Source organism: Pyrenophora tritici-repentis, chromosome 3, assembly GCF_003171515.1.
Source record: "Pyrenophora tritici-repentis strain M4 chromosome 3, whole genome shotgun sequence".
Classification (NCBI taxonomy): domain Eukaryota; kingdom Fungi; phylum Ascomycota; class Dothideomycetes; order Pleosporales; family Pleosporaceae; genus Pyrenophora; species Pyrenophora tritici-repentis.
In genome coordinates this window covers 2277017-2296562 of record NC_089392.1, presented here as the reverse complement: position 1 = coordinate 2296562, position 19546 = coordinate 2277017, and the positions used below count along the sequence as shown (strand labels likewise).

Here is a 19546-nt window from a genome sequence, read left to right as displayed (position 1 = left end):
TATTGGAGGCTTTCACCATGTGGACAAGGACTATTGGCGGTGTCGCTGTTGCCATGCAGAGATGTTGCGCTCGAGACTGCCTGTCTGGTCGCTGAGCGGCAATAGCATGCACGTATAGAAAAACCAGATGCACACCGTCTCTTTACTATTCCCATCAAAAACCCCAGGCTCGTTGTTTACAGGTCAAGGCTCGTTCTCGATTTGCCCCACGTTGAACGCCAAGCGCAAGCCATTGCCTATAAGGAGACCAGCTCCCCAACACTTGTTTGCTCTCGACACCACTTCTCCCCCCTGGATTCTCTTCACAATCACACAATGGCATCTCGCGCGATTCCCTCCCACTTGAAGCCCTCCGCTGCCGAGGGTGGCGGCGAAGGTGGCTTCTCATCTCAGCGTCACCATGGCAAGTCGCAGTCCCATGTGGTACGTACGTTTCCTCTCTGTTCATACCCCTCTCCAGCCTACAGAAGGCTTGATGGCACTGCCTTTTGGATTCTACCAGGCAATGCAATTGCTGCAGTTCCATTACTCTCACCGCTTTTGATGAGCACCAGGTTGGGGCACTGTGGGTACCTTCACGAAGACGTGTCTTCGCTGTTGTGCACAACACACCGCCCAAGCATGGCATTCACACGGCCCTTCTCGATGGAACCAGGCAATATCAGGAAATCAATATTCACGGTCCTTCTGAGAGCATTGACCTTGTATTCACCTTCGCTTTCACTTATGCCACGCTGCTCTGGGGTGGTCTTATTGCAACAACAATGCCTTTAAACTCCAAATCCTCTCGCATACACACATTTCTACTATCAATCTGCTAACCATGGATTCTCTCCAGGCTTTCGAGAATACATCAACCAACGTCGCTGCTTCGCAAATGCGCAATGCTCTGAACAAGCTCGCCGACACCGTCACCGACCCCGCCGAGAAGAAGGTCAGTCAAAATGACAAGCGTGTCCCTCTTCAATGCCCCGCGGACTACTTGAAACATCCTACTACATTCGCTTGGGGTTAATAACCCGCATCAGCGACATGTCAGAATGTTTGGTAGTGGAGCTTGAAGAGGGGCACTACGCAATACGAGCGTTATGTTGACGTATATGCAGTACTTCGAGACGGAAATGGACAACTTCTTCGCCCTCTTCCGCCGATACCTCAACGACAAGGCTAAGGGCACTGCCATTGACTGGAATCGCATTGCTCCCCCCAAGGCTGAGCAGGTGGTCAACTACGATGACTTGGCCAACTCCGAGGGTGTTGAATACCTGAACAAGCTGGCAGTTGTCAAGCTCAATGGTGGTCTCGGTACCTCCATGGGTTGCGTTGGCCCAAAGTCGGTCATCGAGGTCCGTGATGGTATGTCCTTCTTGGACCTGTCAGTACGACAGATTGAGTACCTGAACCGCACATATGATGTCAATGTACCGTTCGTTCTTATGAACTCGTTCAACACCGACACCGACACTGCGAGCATCATCAAGAAGTACGAGGGCCACAACATCGACATCCTCACCTTCAACCAGTCGAGGTACCCCCGTATCCTCAAGGACTCGCTCCTGCCCGCACCCAAGGAGAACAAGTCAGACATTGCCAACTGGTACCCCCCTGGTCACGGTGACGTTTTCGAGTCTCTGTACAACACCGGCATGATTGACAAGCTCATGGACCGTGGCATTGAGTACATCTTCCTCTCCAACGCTGACAACTTGGGTGCTGTCGTCGATCTCCGCATCCTCCAGCACATGGTCGACTCCAAGGCTGAGTACATCATGGAGTTGACGGACAAGACCAAGGCCGACGTTAAGGGTGGTACCATCATCGATTACGAGGGCTCGGTCCGTCTGCTCGAAATCGCTCAGGTACCCAAGGAGCACGTCAACGAGTTCAAGTCAATTAAGAAGTTCAAGTACTTCAACACCAACAACATCTGGATGAACCTGGCAGCCATCAAGCGTGTTGTCGAGGCTAATGAGCTTGCCATGGAGATCATTCCCAACGGCAAGTCCATCCCTGCTGACAAGAAGGGTGAGGCGGACATCTCGGTCCTCCAGCTCGAGACAGCTGTTGGTGCTGCCATCAAGCACTTCAAGAACGCACACGGTGTCAACGTTCCCAGGCGGCGATTCTTGCCAGTCAAGACTTGCTCCGATCTCATGCTCGTCAAGTCTGATCTCTACACTCTGCAGCACGGCCAGCTGGTGATCGACCCTAACCGATTCGGCCCTGCGCCGTTGATCAAGCTCGGCAGCGACTTCAAGAAGGTTTCGAGCTTCCAGGCCCGCATTCCCTCCATCCCCAAGATTGTTGAGCTCGACCATCTTACCATTACTGGTCCGGTCAACCTCGGTCGTGGCGTCACCCTAAAGGGTACTGTCATCATCGTTGCGACCGAAGGCTCCACGATCGACATTCCCCCGGGTTCCATCCTCGAGAACGTCGTGGTGCAAGGTTCGCTCAGGCTGCTTGAGCACTAAAGGAGAGTGGTGGGGGTTTTCTTGACAGTTTCACATGAGTTTTTGAAGACAGGTCTTCTAGCGATGGGATTACGAGGGATAACATTGCATTTCTACGTTCCTGAGCATAGCAGACTGGAACGAAGGCGGGAGGCATATATTACGGCCTGACCCAGGCATGGTTCACGGATCATGATAGATAAAATGCATAGTGGCGAATACAAATACATAATTGTCCTCAACGTCGTCCCGGGTGCGGCTGATGTCTCGCTTGTAGGAGAGGGCAGAAAATTGAAAGCGGGATTATTTGATTTTCTAGCTGGAAGGCTCTGGCGCCCAAGAGTAGTTTTTCCAAGACAGCGGTGCCTGATTGCTGCCTCACGGCTCACGCCTCCCGCTCGCTCACCCCGGCGGCCCTACCATGGTGAGCAACTGACATCACCAGCCATGCATGCATGCCATGCCGCTCGCAACACCCCCCCACCTTGCTACCGGGTCCTGCGCAGTGCAGAGGCGCAGCGGGCCAGTCATCTGGCTGTCGCATAACGGTGATGCCTGCTGATAGCGGCGAAGGCGTCTTGGTATAAACAGCAGCGGCTTCCTGGCGCTGTCGCGTTGCGCACGCCTGCACTCCGCGTTGCACTACCGCGGGGTTCGCCGCACATACACGAGCGTCAGCTCCGCGCAATCAGCTGAGATTAAACCTATGCCTGGAACTATTGATAGCCACCATCTCCGCCGACCCCAGAAATGGCCGCCGAATCCAGAGAGTCACAGGAACAGCGAGAGGAGCGCGCCGCAATGAAAGCACATGCAGACGCGACAGAACGGGAAGCCTGCCAATACTGGGGCTATCTCTTGCAAGAGGACAAAACCGGAACCCCGAAATTGGATCGCCTGTTGAGGGGCATAGCAGAGGTTATTGTGAGTTCAAAGCAGTAATTGGAATCATGTGCTGCTGGAGCCGTGACAGCTGATGCGTACCGACACATAGAGCAGGAAGTTTGAGCCAAGCGACTCGCCGGACCTCACGCCGTCACAGATTGCAGCTTGGTACCGTAGTGTCGGCGGTGACTACGACGTCTTATTCACCGAGACGGCGCCATCGTCGGTTGCATTTATATATCGCTCACTGGGTGCATTCCACAGTTTACAGCCGGGACCAGGCGACGACGGGTATTCAACTCCTAGCATTCCCGCCCTGAAGAAGCAAGGATTTGTGACATGGCAGACAATACAGATATTGTTGGGCCCAGAAGAACATGTGCCATTCTTACAGAGGGCTGTCGAGCTAGACGATATTCACGATCCAGAAACCGGCAACATCTTCCCCAAAGTTCTGCCCAAGCAATGCTTCCCATCAAAACCTGATGAGGCCATGGAAGAGTGGTATGAAAATGTTGCGGACCGGCTTAAGAGGGAGGCCGACGCCGAGTCGAGGGGAGATAGTGTACCAGACGAGCCGAGACTGCGCACCTCAACCGAGGGTGAGGGCTCTTCTGCGGATGAGAAGACGGGCGCATACAAATACTTTGAAGACCCGTTGTACCGTAATGGCCGACCAAGACCTGCCTTTATGCGCCATGTTTCCAAGGAGTCCACACGCCCAGAATATGATCACAGAGGGGCTGTCACGTCAAGAGTAAGACATATGCTTAACCCTCTAAACCCATTTGCTAGTAAGAAGAAGAGCGTTCCAGGGCGATACGAGAGTGATAGCTATTCCGAAGACGATGCAACGCCCATTGCCAGCGTCCCTCATCCGGGTCCCCGATATCCTTCCCACAAGCGTCCACCTGCGCCGCGACGTGAATCTTCGCTATCAACAACAGAGTCGGAATCGGATGCCGATGAAGCGCCCTCGCGACGCCGTACGCCTGTTCTCCGCGCACATAGATCTCAAGATCCGCCCATATCGCAGTCGGGATATTTTCCCGCTTACCCTGAGGCGCGTCGATATTCAAACCAACATGATGCTGTCCGGTTAGAAGGTAGAGGCTCAAAAGCAACTTCTCCACAACCCGTGTATCGGCCAACTACATCACCCCTCTTTGCCACCCAAGTCGCACATGCTCAGCAGGAGGCGGCACGTAAATACTATGAGCCCAGGCCGGCTCTTCCACCACGTACAAGCTATAGACCAGTTCCCGCCCCGCACAGTGTACGATATGGCCCGACTAGTGTGCATCCTGTGAGCCCGCCTCGAGAGGGTGCGCCGCATGTCAGGGAGCGCGAACGTGAGCGCGACAGACACCACAGGCGCGATCGAGATGCATATGACATGGGAAGCGGTAGCAGCGGCCGGTCACGTCGACGCCACTCGACTGACGTTGAATATCCCCGCGAGCGTGACCGTGACACTGCGCGAACAAGAAGCCATGATAGAGTCAAGGAAGACTGGGACGAAGAAGACGCGCACGAGCGTGAACGGGATAGAAAATCTCGGTACGAAGACCGCGGGCGATTACGGGACGGCAGCCGGGAGAGAACAAGAGAAGCTCGGACGCACAGGTATGTGTCTGGGGTGCAAGATGGCGGCTCGTCTGGCAGAAAACATGCAGTCGTCAATGGACCTTCTTACTAAGATGTGTGCGCAGTATCAGGGCACAGATCATGAGGCTTCTCAAAGACTTTTGAGGATAAAAATAAACGCGATGGCGTGCGCACTCGGCTACAGGACACGCAAGAAACAAGGACCGAAAAGAAAGCGGTGGGGAGCGATCTCGGCATGATGGCGTGAGTGACAGGTGTTGGTTATGGGATTGGTTTGGATTGCAGGGCTACCACTGGTGCACATTACATTGGGCTGCGCGCGGCGGATATTGGTAGCACATGGACGTAATGAAGCAAGTTTCTTGATGTATTTGCGCGTCTCCATTAGGCATGGCAGCGATGCACAAACGTCGACGTGGAGGAAAGCGTCGGGTACCAGGATAAGCCACGCGGCCATATGTACATTTGGAAACGGTGAGTAAAGTAACCAAAGCTACTCTACCGATGCCCCGTTAATTAGGAACACCTTTATTTACTTTTACACGCATAATGGAAATAATGGACAGATTCCAGAAAATTGTACCTACACGTCCTCCCTTTCGGAAATCTGAAGTGAATATATTCGTCTGTTAGATCCAATGAGGCGTAAACATCGATGGAACCCGGTGCGGCGTATGGGTTATTGAAGACGTATTGATTATCAGGACGGTCGTCGAAGCCATCGTAGTTCACACTGGCTCCTTGACCAACGAAAAGGATTGGCGACTTGTCGTTGGCGGTCGGCGGAACAGTCCCTACCTCACAGGGTATTGTCTGATTACCATCTACTCGTTCGATGATGTATTGATCGCAGTTTTCCACGAACGATTGGCCTCCCAGGACGGCAGTCGCGGTAACGAGGAGCTTGAAGATGGTGAGTGCGTGGTGCATGGTGACGAAGTTTGTGTCTGTGACTTTGTGGTAAGTGGACTTGAAGATTGGATAGTTTGAATATTATGTAGTGGTGGGTGCGTACGTTGGTGGAGGTTGATTATATTAGGCCGTCTTCAGGGTCCGAAGTTGAAAGCCGGGAATTGTAAAGGGCGATGGAGATGCGTATGTTGGATTTGAGTGAGTGAATGCGCACACCACCTTGGACGTGGAGGTTGAAGGAGCTTTATACATTTTGGACAACTATTAATAACTATATAAGCGGTAAATTCGCGCAGAGTAAGCAGTAGCTTCGTGTCGGCGCTCTGTGGAAAGAAAAGCGACGTATCTGAGTAAGATGTCGAATATGAGCAACAAGTGTCGCTTGTCTTTCCGCTGAGCATGTCACGGGTGGATACATCACGTGTCGAATGAAGTGCCCAGGTGGCTGAGGTGGTGCCAAGGGCGCTAATGGCTAGCGCAAGTTTGGAACGCGATGCGCGCACCCCTGCAGTGGGTAGCGTCATAGTCGGAGTTGGAGTAGCTCTTTGAGGGGTCCCTGTCGTATAATCGTGCCGATACTGATATGTATGTACCACGGGAATATGTACCGGTCGCTGATGACACAAGGAAGCAGGAAGCTCGGCTGACGAGTCAGGCAGCTTGAATGAATCCATAGTTTCGGATTGCACCGACCGTGGTAACATTGCAATCTATTGCTGCAACTGCAATTCATAGGTTGTGAGGCAGTGCAGGAGCCACTGGGTGACGACCAAAGCACGGCCGGGTCGTGGCCATTGCCGGGGAGGAATCCCAGTACATCGACACCTCACCCAAGCTCCGTGATTGCGTGGGAGCGAGCAAGCTTGATTGTTCGGCTTGTGTGCCCATTCCCTACAATACTCAATCTAGTCATTCCTTGTGGTTATTTTCCTTTGTAACTATTCAACCTAAATCCGTTTTGTGGAGACGAATTTGCCCTACGAGAGCGTAGTCAGCCGGAGACACTATTGTACTGGTGAGTAGCACGCAACTGCTGCTGCACACATGCAGTACCGCCAAAGCTTAGCTGCCGACGTCAAGCCAGGCAGAGCTAACCAGGCATATAGCAGGTTTCTGCGCCCAACAACAACACGTTGCCGTTCACTCGTCCCCTAATTCTACGCCACAAGCTCCCACACCTAACCCCATAACTGATCGACGATCCCGAGCGCCCGATTGCACCTTCATTGTCCCGCAGCTGCTGGAGAGCTCGCGACCCGGACTTGCGCTCCACACTGCCGACATGGCGACGGAATTGCGTGAATCCGAGCTGAAGCAGCAAGGTGTGCTCGATGCTGCAAAGGACCCCGATTCTAGCATTACCGCACAGCAAGCGGAGAGGGCCCTGGTGAATGAGGCGCAAGCTGGTGGCAGCGCCGCCTTCCAGTTTGACCCCAATGCCAGTCCGGAGCAGAAGCGGGCACAGGCACGAGCGCGACTTCCTCCTGGCTTCCACCACGAACGGAACAAGAATGCGACCGCCCTCGTATCCGACGCCGACGACAATGGCCCTCAGCAATACGATCTCCCCCCGCCCTCCAAAGCTGGCGCCATCGAAACACCAGAGGAAGCGAAAGCGAACGGCCGCATCCCCGAGAAGCTCGACGACGACGCACGATGGGAGCGCGTGGGATGGGCGCCGCGATTCGGTATGCCAGGCTCCGACGAGCCAATTGAGGACGAGGCCTCACTGGCTGACCACCAGACATGGCTCGAGGGCCGGATAGAGGACAAGTTCTTTGGCGACTGGTACCACAATACCGGTATCATCATATTCGCCTGTCTCAGCTCCTGGGTTGTTGGTATCCTGGGCGGGGGCCTGGGCTGGATCATCATCTTCATCGCCGTCTGTGGAACCTACTACCGAACCTCGATCCGTCGCGTACGCCGTAATGCACGCGACGACCTCAACCGCGAAATGGCAAAGAATAAGCTGGAGACGGACACGGAGAGTTTGGAATGGATCAACAGCTTCCTCGTCAAGTTTTGGCCCATCTATGCCCCTGTTCTGTGTGATACTATAGTGGGCACTGTCGACCAGGTCCTCTCCACCTCTACCCCGGCCTTTCTCGACAGTTTGAAGATGAAGACATTCGTGCTGGGAACAAAGCCTCCGCGGTTAGAGCACGTCAAGACCTACCCAAAGACACAGGATGACATTGTCCTCATGGACTGGAAGTTTAGCTTTACGCCCAATGACACCGCCGATCTCACGGCAAGGCAGATCAAGAACAAGATTAACCCCAAAATCGTGCTGGAGATTCGCGTCGGCAAAGGCCTTGTTAGCAAAGGCTTGGACGTCATCGTCGAAGACATGGCCTTTTCCGGCCTGATGCGCCTCAAGTTCAAGCTGCAGTTGCCCTTTCCTCATATCGAAAAAGTTGAAATGTCCTTCATGGAGCGCCCAACTATTGACTACGTCTGCAAACCCCTTGGTGGAGAAACCTTTGGCTTCGACATCAACTTCATCCCCGGTCTCGAGACGTTTATCATGGAGCAAATCCATGCCAATTTGGGCCCAATGATGTACGACCCTAACGTGTTCCCTATTGAGATTGCCAAGATGCTTGCCGGCAACCCCGTCGACCAAGCTATTGGTGTGCTACAAGTCCACTTCCACGGTGCCCAAGGCCTCAAGAACCCTGACAAGTTCTCTGGAACGCCTGACCCATACGCCACTGTGTCTATCAACAACCGCAATGTACTTGGACGTACCAAGACTGTGCACGAAAATGCTAATCCCCGATGGAATGAGACTGTGAACATTATTGTGACTTCGCTGAAAGACTCGCTTACAATTAACATCTTTGATTACAATGACATCCGCAAGGACAAGGAACTCGGTACCGCTACGTTTGCGCTGGAGCAGCTGGAAGAGGACGCTATCCACGAGAATATGCAACTTGAGGTCATGTCGGGAGGTCGAGCGCGTGGTATTGTTTCGGCAGACGTACGATTCTTCCCCGTTCTTGAGGGTACGACGCTGGATGATGGCACAAAGGAGCCGCCTCCAGAATCGCGTACTGGTATCTGCAAGTTCACCGTGGAGCAAGCCAAGGATATGGATGGTAGCAAGAGCATGATTGGACAATGTGGGTCAAATTCCTCCACACTGCTACTGCGATATATATTCTGGTCATTTGCTAACGTATTGTAGTGAGTCCATACGCCATCCTATTGCTTAACGGTCACGAAGTTCATAGATCACGCGTCATGAAGCGAACGAACCAGCCCATTTGGCCTGATGCGACCAAGGAAATGCTTATCACCGATCGTAAAAAGGCAAAGCTGGGCTTGGTCATCAAAGACGACCGCGATCTTGCGGCTGACCCCATCCTCGGTACTTACCAAATCACGCTCGACGACATGCTGGAACTCATGGCCAAGGGCCACGAATGGTACAATCTCGCTGGTACACAGAGCGGCCGTGTGAAGATGAAGCTCGACTGGAAACCGGTTGCTCTCAAGGGAGCTGTCACTTCTGGTGGCTATCTTACTCCTATCGGTGTGATGCGGCTTCATTTCCAGAGTGCTCGCGGGCTTCGCAACCTTGAGGCTCTCGGAAAGTCGGACCCATACGTTCGCGTGCTACTCTCTGGTATCGAAAAGGGTCGAACTGTTGTATTCAAGAACGACTTGGACCCGGACTGGGATGAAGTTATTTACGTGCCTGTACACAGCGTCCGCGAAAAGCTCACCCTGGAAGTCATGGACGACGAAAACCTTGGCAAGGATCGCCCATTGGGACACATTGAACTTTCGGCTAGCGACTATATTCAGCAAGACGAAAACGGCGAGTACCTGGAACACGAACAGAAGCAGCCCACCGCGGGACCCCTCCGGCTCGCTGGACAGTCGCAGCCAAAGGGCGTGCTCAACTACACTTGCTCTTTCTACCCCACATACCCGACATGGGACCCTGAAGAGGACGAAGAGGAGGAGGAGGAGGAACAAGAGAAGCACGAGGGTACCAATGGTCATGCACGAACAACTTCCAACGGATCGAAGCTCAGCCATCAGCGAGTTGTATCGAATGCTTCTACCCTGGCCAGGTCGGAGACGGCAGGCACCATTTCATCGCTCAAGTCCAACGAGCGCGATATGGCCAAGGAGCTCGAGAAGAACGAACTACAGCAAGCAGAATCGATCCCGGAGAAGCCCAAGATTGAAAAGTTGAGACTTACTCCAGATGATCTTCAGCAGTACGGTAGGTTACGCGAGCATTCTGAGGATGCGGGAAGTTTTGGCTGGTTAAGTTGGTTGTCCCAACCTCCAGCCTTATGCCCGTATTCTTATTGTATCATTGACTAGACAATGGCTAACTTTTGTAGAATCTGGTTTGCTTGTGTTCAAGCTCATTGATGGCGAGTTCGCAAAAACAGGCGGCTATGTCGATGTTATTATGGACGACATGGCATACGCCAGCTACACAAGTGCCAAGATCAGGAGCAACAAGATGACTTTCAACGACTGTATGTAATTTCAGTCTGTGTTCACTATATTTGCTAACAGCGAGCAGTTGGCGACACCATGATCCGCGAGCTCGACTTCTCCAAGATTACCCTTCGTATCATTGAGCACATTGACCAGGATGGCGAGGATCACGGTGATCATGTCATTGCCAAGCTTACAGGAAATACCATTGACACCTTGCGCAGATCTCTCGTAAGTACCAGTAGCCTACTTGACGACATATGCTAACTCATCTAGAACACCCCTACCGTACTCATCCTCAAGGATAAATCGGGACGCGAGAATAAGATCACAGTCATGCTCAAGTACATTCCTGTAAAGATGCGTCTCGACCCCAGTGAATCATTCAACAACCAGGGTACCCTGCGAGTGGATGTGCTTGATGCAGCGGACCTGCCAGCTGCTGACCGCAACGGCTTCTCCGATCCGTACTGCAAGTTCATCCTCAACGACAGAGAGGTGTACAAGACGAAGACGCAGAAGAAGACTCTCCACCCTGCGTGGAACGAGTACTTTGAAGTTCCCGTACGAAGCAGGACCGCGGCCGACTTTGTGGTTAATGTCTACGACTGGGACTTTGGTGACAAGGCCGACTTCCTTGGCAAGTCGAGCATCAATCTGGAGATTCTGGAGCCATTCCAACAACAAGAAGTCACACTTGCCCTGGATGGCAAGTCTGGCGCGATCCGTCTACGCATGTTGTTCAAGCCAGACTACGTTGTACGCTCCCGACAGGGCTCAAGTACCTTCTCCGGCACCTTTGCCGTCCCAGGAAAAGTTCTCGGAGCTCCCGTTAAGGGCGTTGGTAAGGGCGCTGCATTCGTAGGCGGCAACGTAGTTCGCGCCGGAACTTTCCTCGGTCGCGGCTTCAAGCGCAGAAAGTCTCGCGGCGAAGCCCCAACAGAAGAAGAGCTCGAACGACCTCCGACTGCTGACCGCCCCTCGGCCGACACCCCCGTCATCTCCATCGAAGGCGAACCAAGCACACCTCCCAACCGCGACTCTACTTCCCAACCCCACCACAACCGCCACCGCAGCTGGGGCGCCTCCAGCCTCCACAGTCGCTTCGGCGACGCCAGCAACGGCAGCGCTGCCGAACAAGGCACAGCAAACATCACCGTCCTCGCCGCCGACGGCTTCCCGCCCAACACCAACCTCCGCGTGCACATCTCGCTCGCGAAAAAGGAACTTCACAAAACTGACCACATCAAAGCACCCCAAGGCTCCGTCACCTTTGACCCCGTCTCCGAATCTTTCAAGACGACCTGCACGGCCGATGCCTTCTTCCGCGTCGTCGTCAAAGACCACCGCAGTTTCGGTCGAGACGAGGAGTTGGGAGAGGCACAGTTTACCATTTCCGATCAAGGCTCCGGTAGTGAGCAGAATGTGGGTGTCGGCAAGGGTATGGTGGTTATACGGAGTAGTTTTATCCCCGCGGACGCTGGTAGTGTGGGTGGAAACGGCAGTGTTAGTCCCGCCAGAGGTAGTGGCAAGATGGGGCGGGGCTTGCTCAGGAGGGATAGGAGTGTTACGCCTGGTGCTTAGAAAGCTCGCTTGGTGGGGAGACACGGCTATGGGAGGAGTAGGCTTGGGGTTGTGGTGACTGCTGATGGTGAGGTCGGTGGTGACGGTGCGGCCGAGACGATGAGTTTACAAACTGGCGGCCGAGGTGGGAGGTTGAGGGAGTGGTGGGTCGAGGGTGTTGAGCTGGGAAGGAAGAGGAGTATGAGGAGAAGTTTTGGTGGCTGAGCATGTCAGTCAGGTGGGTGTTGTGCGTCTCCAAGACGTACGTACCTACGTACCTACGTAAACCAGGACTATTATTCGGTATCCGATGGGAAAGGGGTAATTCTTTCTTTTTCCTTGTTACTCTTTTTCGTGGTCCGTCGTCGTGGTTTTATTGTTTGCGACGACGATGGCTTTTTCTTTTCCTTTCGTTCTTATCTATTTTCACATTGGTAGATGGAATGGGATGGTAGGGTGGGGTAGGGTAGGGTAGGGTACATACCTGATAATTGTATGTTTGGGTCGTGTGGCGACGTTGATGCGCAGTGTTGTTTTGTTGGTGTGTGTGAATAATGGTGATGAGGGTAATGGTGACGATAGTTACGGCGGTGAGAGTAATCAAAGTGCTAAAATATAATAACATACCTCACGGGCGAGCCGCCACTACGGGCGAGCCGCCACTTTTTGCCAAGCCCCCACCAAAACACCTACCTCCTCTAATGTCGCAACAACAACACCCTACAGGATCTTCTAGCGAACGTCAGATACAGAATGCGCTTCGCGCTATTAAACAAGACCCAACACTTAAGATAGGACGCGCTGCAGCTATCTACAACGTTCCTTGAAAGACACTGAGCGATCGATGTGCTGGACGACCTGCACGCGTAGATTGTGAGCCTAACTCAAGGAATCTAACTAAGCTTAAGGAGGAGGTGATTGTTGAGCATATACTTGAGCTATTCGCGCGAGGGTTTCCCCCTAGGCTCGCAGCTGTAGCAGATATGGCCAATTCCTTGCGCGCAGAGCGCAATATAGGCTATATTAGCTTAAACTGGCCCAGTACGTTCGTCAAGCGCCGCCCTGAGCTCACAATAAAGTTTAATCGCAAGTATAATTACAAGAGAGCCCTCTGCGAGGATCCTGAGATTATACAAGGCTAGTTTGGCCTAGTAGCTAACATTAAAGCTAAGTACGGCATCCTAGATGAAGACACGTATAACTTCGACAAGTCTGGCTTTATGATAGGCTAGATATTAACTGGCGCGGTTGTTACAGCTTTAGAGAGACGAGGACGGCCAAAATTAGTGCAGCAAGGCAATAGAGAGTGGACAACAGTTATCTAAGGCATTAACGCGACAGGGTGGGCTATTCTACCCTTCATCATCTTCTAGGGCAAGTACCACCTCTCTGCCTAGTATAAGGAGGGCAGCACGCCGCACGACTAGGTTATTGCAGTCTCTGAGAACGGCTGGACAACAAATAAGCTTAGCCTGCAGTGGTTAAAGCACTTTAACGAGCATACAAAGAGGAGGGTTATAGGCGCTCATCGACTGCTCGTTATCGACGGCTATAAGAGCCACGACTCGCTCGAATTCCAGCAATACTGCAAGGAGAACAAGATTATCACTATCTGCATGCCTCCTCACTCGTCGCACCTACTACAGCCTCTTGATGTAGGGTGTTTCTCGCCTTTAAAGACGGCGTACGGGCGCCAAGCTGAGGATCTTATGCGTAACCGGATCACCTACATTACAAAGCTTGAGTTCTTACTATGCTTTATACGTGCCTACAATGCAGCAATTACTCCTAGTAATATCCAAAGAGGGTTTCGAGGCGCTAGATTAGTCCTATTTAACCTAGAACGGGTTATAACAGCCCTTGACGTCTAGTTGCGTACTCTATCACTACTACTACCTATTAACAACGAGCCCTGGCAGTCGCAAACCCCAAGTAATACCCTTAAATTAGGGTCACAATCAACGCTTGTAAAGGCGAGGATTCAGAGGCATATAGATAGCTCACCAACGTCTATAGTAGAGGCCTTTAAGAAGGTCTTAAAGGGGGCAGCGATTATCGCGCACAAGCTAGTGTTGGCGTAAAAGGAGATCGCAGAGCTTCGAGCGGCAAATAAGGCTGCTACGCGACGTAGATTGTATAAAAGGAAGTGGATTTAGGCAGGTGGGACCTTAGCAGTTAAGGATGGGGCTCGTCTAACTGCTTTAAAGGAGTTTAGGGCGCGTAGTAATAGGAAGAAGCTAAAGACGTGGGTGCGCGCTGAAGGAGGTGAGCCAACTTAAAGACGGTGTGGACGGTGCAATCAGACCGGACATAACGCGCGTACGTGTAAGCAAGCAGTAGAAGTAGACTCTGAATAATATCTTGTGTTGTATTATACTATATAGGGCCAAAGTGGGCTGTTATGCGCCAGAATAGGGTGGAGTTTGGTGGGGGCTTGGCAAAAAGTGGCGGCTCGCCCGTGAGGTATGTTAGTAAAATATAGCGTATAACCGTGTCAACTCAAGTGCCCTTATCAGAACGTGTGTAAGAGAAATAACAAACTAGCATATGCAATCGTATTAGGTTCTCCAGTAAAAACAAGTGATAGTAGTAGCGAGGAGCAAGGACAGGAAACAAGACGAAACGAGCGGTTCATTCCAATCAAATAACCTTTGCCATTTCCCTTGTACAGATTGTGAGACTCATTTTGTCTTGCGCAGTTGATCGAGATGGCTGGCATGCTTAATAGGCTAGATGTGATAAAAATCAGTTTCTTGTGGGCGATGATAAAGTTGGAAGTTTAGTATAGAGTTGGGTATTGTGTCGCTTAGTCAGGGACTTAGATGACGAGGAGTGAGGAGTGAGTAGGTAGGCATAGTGAGGAGCAGTGTTTGGAGATGATTATGGCTCGGTCGAGAAGATCTAGATGTCTATTTGATGCTGGTGCTAGTTCATGCTCTCAAGGAGCTAGTTCTGATGGAGGTGGAGAAAATGTGTGTGAACTTGTTGTATTGGAGCTACGGGAGAAGGGAGAATATCTATGGTGCGCGCACGGAGCAGCTGACTAATCAGTGCCTGGCCAATCAGAGCACGGGAAGCCTGATTCACCGTGAATACTAGTGAAGGCTCTCACCGCGTCTCGACAAGTTCAGTGTTACCGGCGCGGCTGTATGGCTTTGTTAGGGGATTTTGCGCCGGTGAATGATTGAAGGTTTATACGACGTGGGATTTACATATAATGTCTTGTATAGCGTGTTGGCTAAACTTTTAAGATGAATGCATATACCAATGTTCAGTGTGAGAAAGTTTCTGCCTAGAGCTATAGTTATAGATACACCTGGAGAAGCGATAACGGTGGAAGACGTATGTCGGTACTAGTGCGATTTCATCTCAAGTGGGGGCCTGATTACCCCGAGCGGGGAACTCCACCCTGCGCCCACACGCCCCTACAGGTGATCAACCATTCTTATGTGTATATGAACGTCGCACCGCCCGCATTGCACATTCCACAGTATATTGCGCACATCAGCTTAATCTGGATACGATAACAACATGTCACGTGACCGCACACTTATCTGAGTTTGTGAACTCCACTATCAGGCGTAACTACAGCACCGGAGCACCCGCAATCCAAGATCAGACATGGCGAGGCAAGGCAAACATCAAAACCAAACCGCTGATAAGCGGTCAACAACAAGAAGAAAGACCGAGCAACCAGCACACGCGATCATGCGGATACCAACACCTTTCCCATCTATCGACATATCATCATAAGAAGACGACGTTCAATCACATCTCATCAGCTCTGGGCAACACCTCAGCCCACCACAGGGCGGAAAAATACCAAGCGCCAAGCCAGTGCCGTCATACCCGGACCCCCCTCATAGCATATCCAAACATGTGTATACTCGGCGTAATTCCTATCTAGCTGACCATACAGATGTAATGCATGTGTAGAGACATGCATCCGGGCGTTCGAGAAGTATACCGCTTGTGAAAAGGGTGGGCTTGGTCGCGTGCTACGCCTCAGCCCGGGCTAAGACATTGCCAGAGCTGGTTCCAAGACATCTTGCGAGAGGGTGGAGGTGGGGTTGGTACCACGTACGGCGGTGCTGGGTGTGGTTTGGGATGCTGGTGGAGGGGAGGGTGAGTGATATGATGGACTTGTTGGTGAGTGAAGTTGATTGTGATTTTCTAGATGACAGTGACAGATCAAGAGATTGAGACAGTACTATGTTCCTGCCTCCTGTTTTGCTGCCGGCTGGTTGGATACAGCGGAAAAGCCGTTGCATCCGTGCTGTCGGTTGTCAGTGTGGCTAGTTATGGCGCTAGCTAAGACTCTCAGCAACCGCCTTTCTGGAGAAGTGAATTTCCAGGGGTCGTGAACGCCACTTCTGCTAGTGTGTGTTTGTAAAAAGAAGGTGGGTGGCTGCTTGGGTCTGGGCGGAGTGCTTGGAGGGACTGATAATGAGATGGTGAGTGTTGGTCTTGCTTTTCGGTGTTATATTTACTGGGGTCTCCGTGCCTGGGAAGTAGGATATCGCTCACAGTTGAGTTCTTCTGTCTTCTGAGCTCGAGTGATCGTGCGCTTTCTTGCAAGTTTAGTGGGCGTATACAATCAGCTCCTCTGTACGAGGGTGATCACTCCTCTTCCTCTTCTCATATCCTTGCTTTTCACTCTGTCTCACACTACTCAACCCACCTCTCAGTCAAAATGGCGGCCTTTAAAAGAATCCTCTTGAAGCTCTTGCCCGAGGCGAAAAAAGGTGAAGATGGACGCGACATGTTCTCCAACCGCATCCAATTCGTCCTCTGCGCCATGGGCGGCGCCGTCGGTCTAGGAAACTTGCTCCGTTTCCCCTCCGTCGTATACAACAACTACGGTCTTCAGTTTTTCATCCCCTACTTCATCGCCCTCTTCTTCGTCGCGCTTCCCATCTTGGTATTGGAAATCTCACTAGGCACCGTGTACCGCGGCGGTCCTGTGCTAGCGTGGCATAGTGTTAATAAACGGGCGAAAGGAATTGGACTTTCGGTTGTTTTCAATGGTGTAAGTTGGGAAAGACAGCAAGATGAGTTTCTTAGACGCTTGAAGCTGATTCATGTTGCAGTATGTTGTCGTGACTTACTACGTCCCCCTCCTAGCATGGATCATGAAATACTTCTCCCGCTCCTTTCAAAGCCCGCTTCCGTGGAAAGGTCAAGATCTCAGCGAATACTTCGCGCAAGTCATCGTCGCAAACGTCGATCCTGCGTCTACCGGTAGCTTCAACCCCGATGGTAGCGTCGCGGAATACACGAAATGGGTCGGCACCGGTATGCTAGGCGAGACGGCCGGGTGGGCAATCTTCACCTGGTTCGTTACTTGGCTGTGCGTTTTTCGCGGCGTGGGTATGACGGGTCGCGTCATCTATGTTACCATGGGCTTGCCGCTTGTTCTCATCATCATTCTGATTGGGAGGAGTTGCTCGCTGCCGAATGCGGGCGATGGGATCAAATTGTACTTTGCGACATGGAGGACGAGTGCGCTGCAGAGTCCACAAATTTGGCAGGCGGCTTTTGGCCAGATTTTCTTCTCGATTGGTGTAGGGTTTGGGTGAGTTTGAAATCTGTGTTCACACGGAAAATACGTGTTACTAACCAGATGTCTGTACAGCTACTTTACCTCCTGGGCTTCATACTGCACTCAGCACTCCAACGCGGTTCAAGACGCCCTCATCATCGGCTTCAGCAATTCTGCTGTCGAAATTATCGCCGCCTTCAGCGTCTTTGGCGTAATCGGCTACCTAGGCATCGACCCCTCCGAGGGTAGAGCTCTCGGCACCTTTGTAACAGGCTTTATCACGTATCCGGAAGCCCTCGCCCAAATGCCCGGCGCCCCTTTCTTCGCCGTCATCTTCTTCTTCACTCTCTTCCTGCTCGGTCTCACATCTGCGTTTTCCCTTCTTGAGGTCATGACAACACTTATCATGGACACGGATTGGGGCAGGAAAATTCCCCGATGGGCGGTCTGCACTATTGTGACGATCGTTTCTGCCCTTATCTCCCTGATTTACTGCACCGAATTTGGACTACAGGCTCTTGATGCGGTTGACACATACGTCAATGATGTCGCCCTCTTCTTCACGGTGTGGTGCGAGTGCTTCGCTGCTACGTCATTTTACCGCTGCCGCGATGTAGCACATCAAGTCGGTTGGCCGGGCTTCCTGACATACACGATTGGTTTTGCGGTCGCTCAGGGCCTGGGCATCCGTGTTGCGTATGGTTCCACGCCCGGAATTGGTGCTGGTGTTGGTTTTGCCTTTTTCGCAGCAAGCACTTTTGTGAGTCTGTTTATGGCAAAGACGCCAGCAATTCCGGCGCCAAGGTTCTGGGGAAACAGAAAGTTTTTAAGTCGGTTCTGGTAAGTAGATTCCGAAAAATGTGGTGAGAGGATTGCACTGACAGCGGTGGTTCTTTTTTTTTTTTAGGTGGGTTGCTTTCTACCCCGGAAACCAACTTACCCGCGATCTCAATGTTGTCATCGGCGTGGGTAAGAACTGGAGTATCCCTTACTTCTGGGCTGCTATCATGAAGGTGCGTCTCGACTTCCCCTCTTTCCGTCCAATATCAACCCCTCTGACCCCCCAAATAGTATATCTCCGGCCCTATTCTCGCAATCGTTCTCTCTTTCGCTTATCCCAAATTCACAAAAACTCACATGTACGACCCCATTATGATCTATGGCTTCAGCATCACCCATCTAGTGGTCCCTACAATCGTGCTTGGTATCCTTATGCCGCCATGGTTCAACTGGATTATTCCATCTGAGAAGATTGCGCTGGGCGAGAAACCAGTGGCGCCGATGGAGACGATTGATAATTCGAATGAGATTTTCAGGTTAGGCAGTGAGGAGAGTGGAAGTACCCCGGGGGGCATGATGATGGGGAGAGAGGGTGTGGTTAGGGAGAAGACGGGGTAGGTGAGGATGGAATGGTTTGGGAGGTTTATTTAGTTGGCAAGGGTGGGTAGAGGGGCATTTAATACGTGAGAAACCTCCATCTTTTGTATACCGAAGTCGTGTATTATTGCGTTATGATGTTTAAAGACAAATGACGTCGCTGTCCGCAGGTAATTCATGGAAAATCGGCATTTTGATTTAGGAGCGCTTCTCATGTCCGAAGAGATATGAAGAACTTATGAAGGTCACATGGAAGATGCAAGATTTCGAGACATCATTGATTGTGATGTCACAGACTTTGATTTAACGTAATGTATCTACTTAGTTCCACCTCTACCTTCCCGTGTCTGAGCAATCTTTGGTTCCTGGCACACTCTAATTCAACTTCAATCGGAGGCTGAAACACAGTACGTGTCGGCATCACAAACACTGCTTGTCTGACGCACCGCATTTGGAAAAAACCTCCAGAAGGCTCCCCCACATCCTTCATCCCCGGCAATGCACTAGAAGAAGATTGTGAGTTAGATTACTTGGTTCGTTTTGAAGCAGAACTTTACTACTCAACACTTCTACACAAAGGGAAAAGTGTGTGGGTTGATATGCGGGGCTGATGAACATGAATAGGACTTACGCATTTTAGGACGCCAGGCTTGTTGACTCCGTTACTGCAACCGCTAAAGTTCGGGCTGGTACAGCAGACAGAAATAACGCCATGGGCCATTGAGAGGGCGAG

At 51.8% G+C, this 19546-nt stretch overlaps 8 protein-coding genes across 8 annotated transcripts; 7 read left to right on the top strand and 1 right to left on the bottom strand.

The window, feature by feature from the left end:
• Positions 1–315: 315 nt before the first annotated feature.
• Positions 316–2474, top strand: PtrM4_082380 (UDP-glucose pyrophosphorylase; the record flags this gene model as incomplete). Its single annotated transcript, XM_001940422.2, has 3 exons — positions 316–423; positions 839–934; positions 1107–2474. 3 exons carry the CDS (start codon positions 316–318, stop codon positions 2472–2474), a joined length of 1572 nt encoding a protein of 523 aa, XP_001940457.2.
• A 729-nt stretch (positions 2475–3203) lies between these two features.
• On the top strand, positions 3204–5037 carry PtrM4_082370 (uncharacterized protein; the record flags this gene model as incomplete). The annotated part of the gene is made up of 2 exons (XM_001940423.1): positions 3204–3377; positions 3448–5037. 2 exons carry the CDS (start codon positions 3204–3206, stop codon positions 5035–5037), a joined length of 1764 nt encoding a protein of 587 aa, XP_001940458.1.
• Positions 5038–5474: 437 nt separating this feature from the next.
• On the bottom strand, positions 5475–5876 carry PtrM4_082360 (uncharacterized protein; the record flags this gene model as incomplete). The annotated part of the gene is made up of 1 exon (XM_001940424.2): positions 5475–5876. One exon carries the CDS (start codon positions 5874–5876, stop codon positions 5475–5477), a length of 402 nt encoding a protein of 133 aa, XP_001940459.2.
• A 1264-nt stretch (positions 5877–7140) lies between these two features.
• On the top strand, positions 7141–9054 carry PtrM4_082350 (uncharacterized protein; the record flags this gene model as incomplete). The annotated part of the gene is made up of 1 exon (XM_066106532.1): positions 7141–9054. The coding sequence occupies one exon, from the start codon at positions 7141–7143 to the stop codon at positions 9052–9054; it is 1914 nt and encodes a 637-aa protein (XP_065963470.1).
• Positions 9055–9998: 944 nt separating this feature from the next.
• PtrM4_082340 (uncharacterized protein) lies at positions 9999–10598 on the top strand (the record flags this gene model as incomplete). Its single annotated transcript, XM_001938425.2, has 3 exons — positions 9999–10104; positions 10229–10369; positions 10417–10598. The coding sequence occupies 3 exons, from the start codon at positions 9999–10001 to the stop codon at positions 10596–10598; spliced, it is 429 nt and encodes a 142-aa protein (XP_001938460.2).
• A 69-nt stretch (positions 10599–10667) lies between these two features.
• PtrM4_082330 (uncharacterized protein) lies at positions 10668–11915 on the top strand (the record flags this gene model as incomplete). Its single annotated transcript, XM_066106531.1, has 1 exon — positions 10668–11915. The coding sequence occupies one exon, from the start codon at positions 10668–10670 to the stop codon at positions 11913–11915; it is 1248 nt and encodes a 415-aa protein (XP_065963469.1).
• A 962-nt stretch (positions 11916–12877) lies between these two features.
• PtrM4_082320 (uncharacterized protein) lies at positions 12878–13721 on the top strand (the record flags this gene model as incomplete). Its single annotated transcript, XM_066106530.1, has 3 exons — positions 12878–12935; positions 13332–13685; positions 13717–13721. 3 exons carry the CDS (start codon positions 12878–12880, stop codon positions 13719–13721), a joined length of 417 nt encoding a protein of 138 aa, XP_065963468.1.
• A 2866-nt stretch (positions 13722–16587) lies between these two features.
• On the top strand, positions 16588–18834 carry PtrM4_082310 (Na+-dependent transporter SNF family; the record flags this gene model as incomplete). The annotated part of the gene is made up of 5 exons (XM_001938424.1): positions 16588–16923; positions 16985–17469; positions 17530–18276; positions 18344–18449; positions 18508–18834. 5 exons carry the CDS (start codon positions 16588–16590, stop codon positions 18832–18834), a joined length of 2001 nt encoding a protein of 666 aa, XP_001938459.1.
• Between the last annotated feature and the right edge of the window lie 712 nt (positions 18835–19546).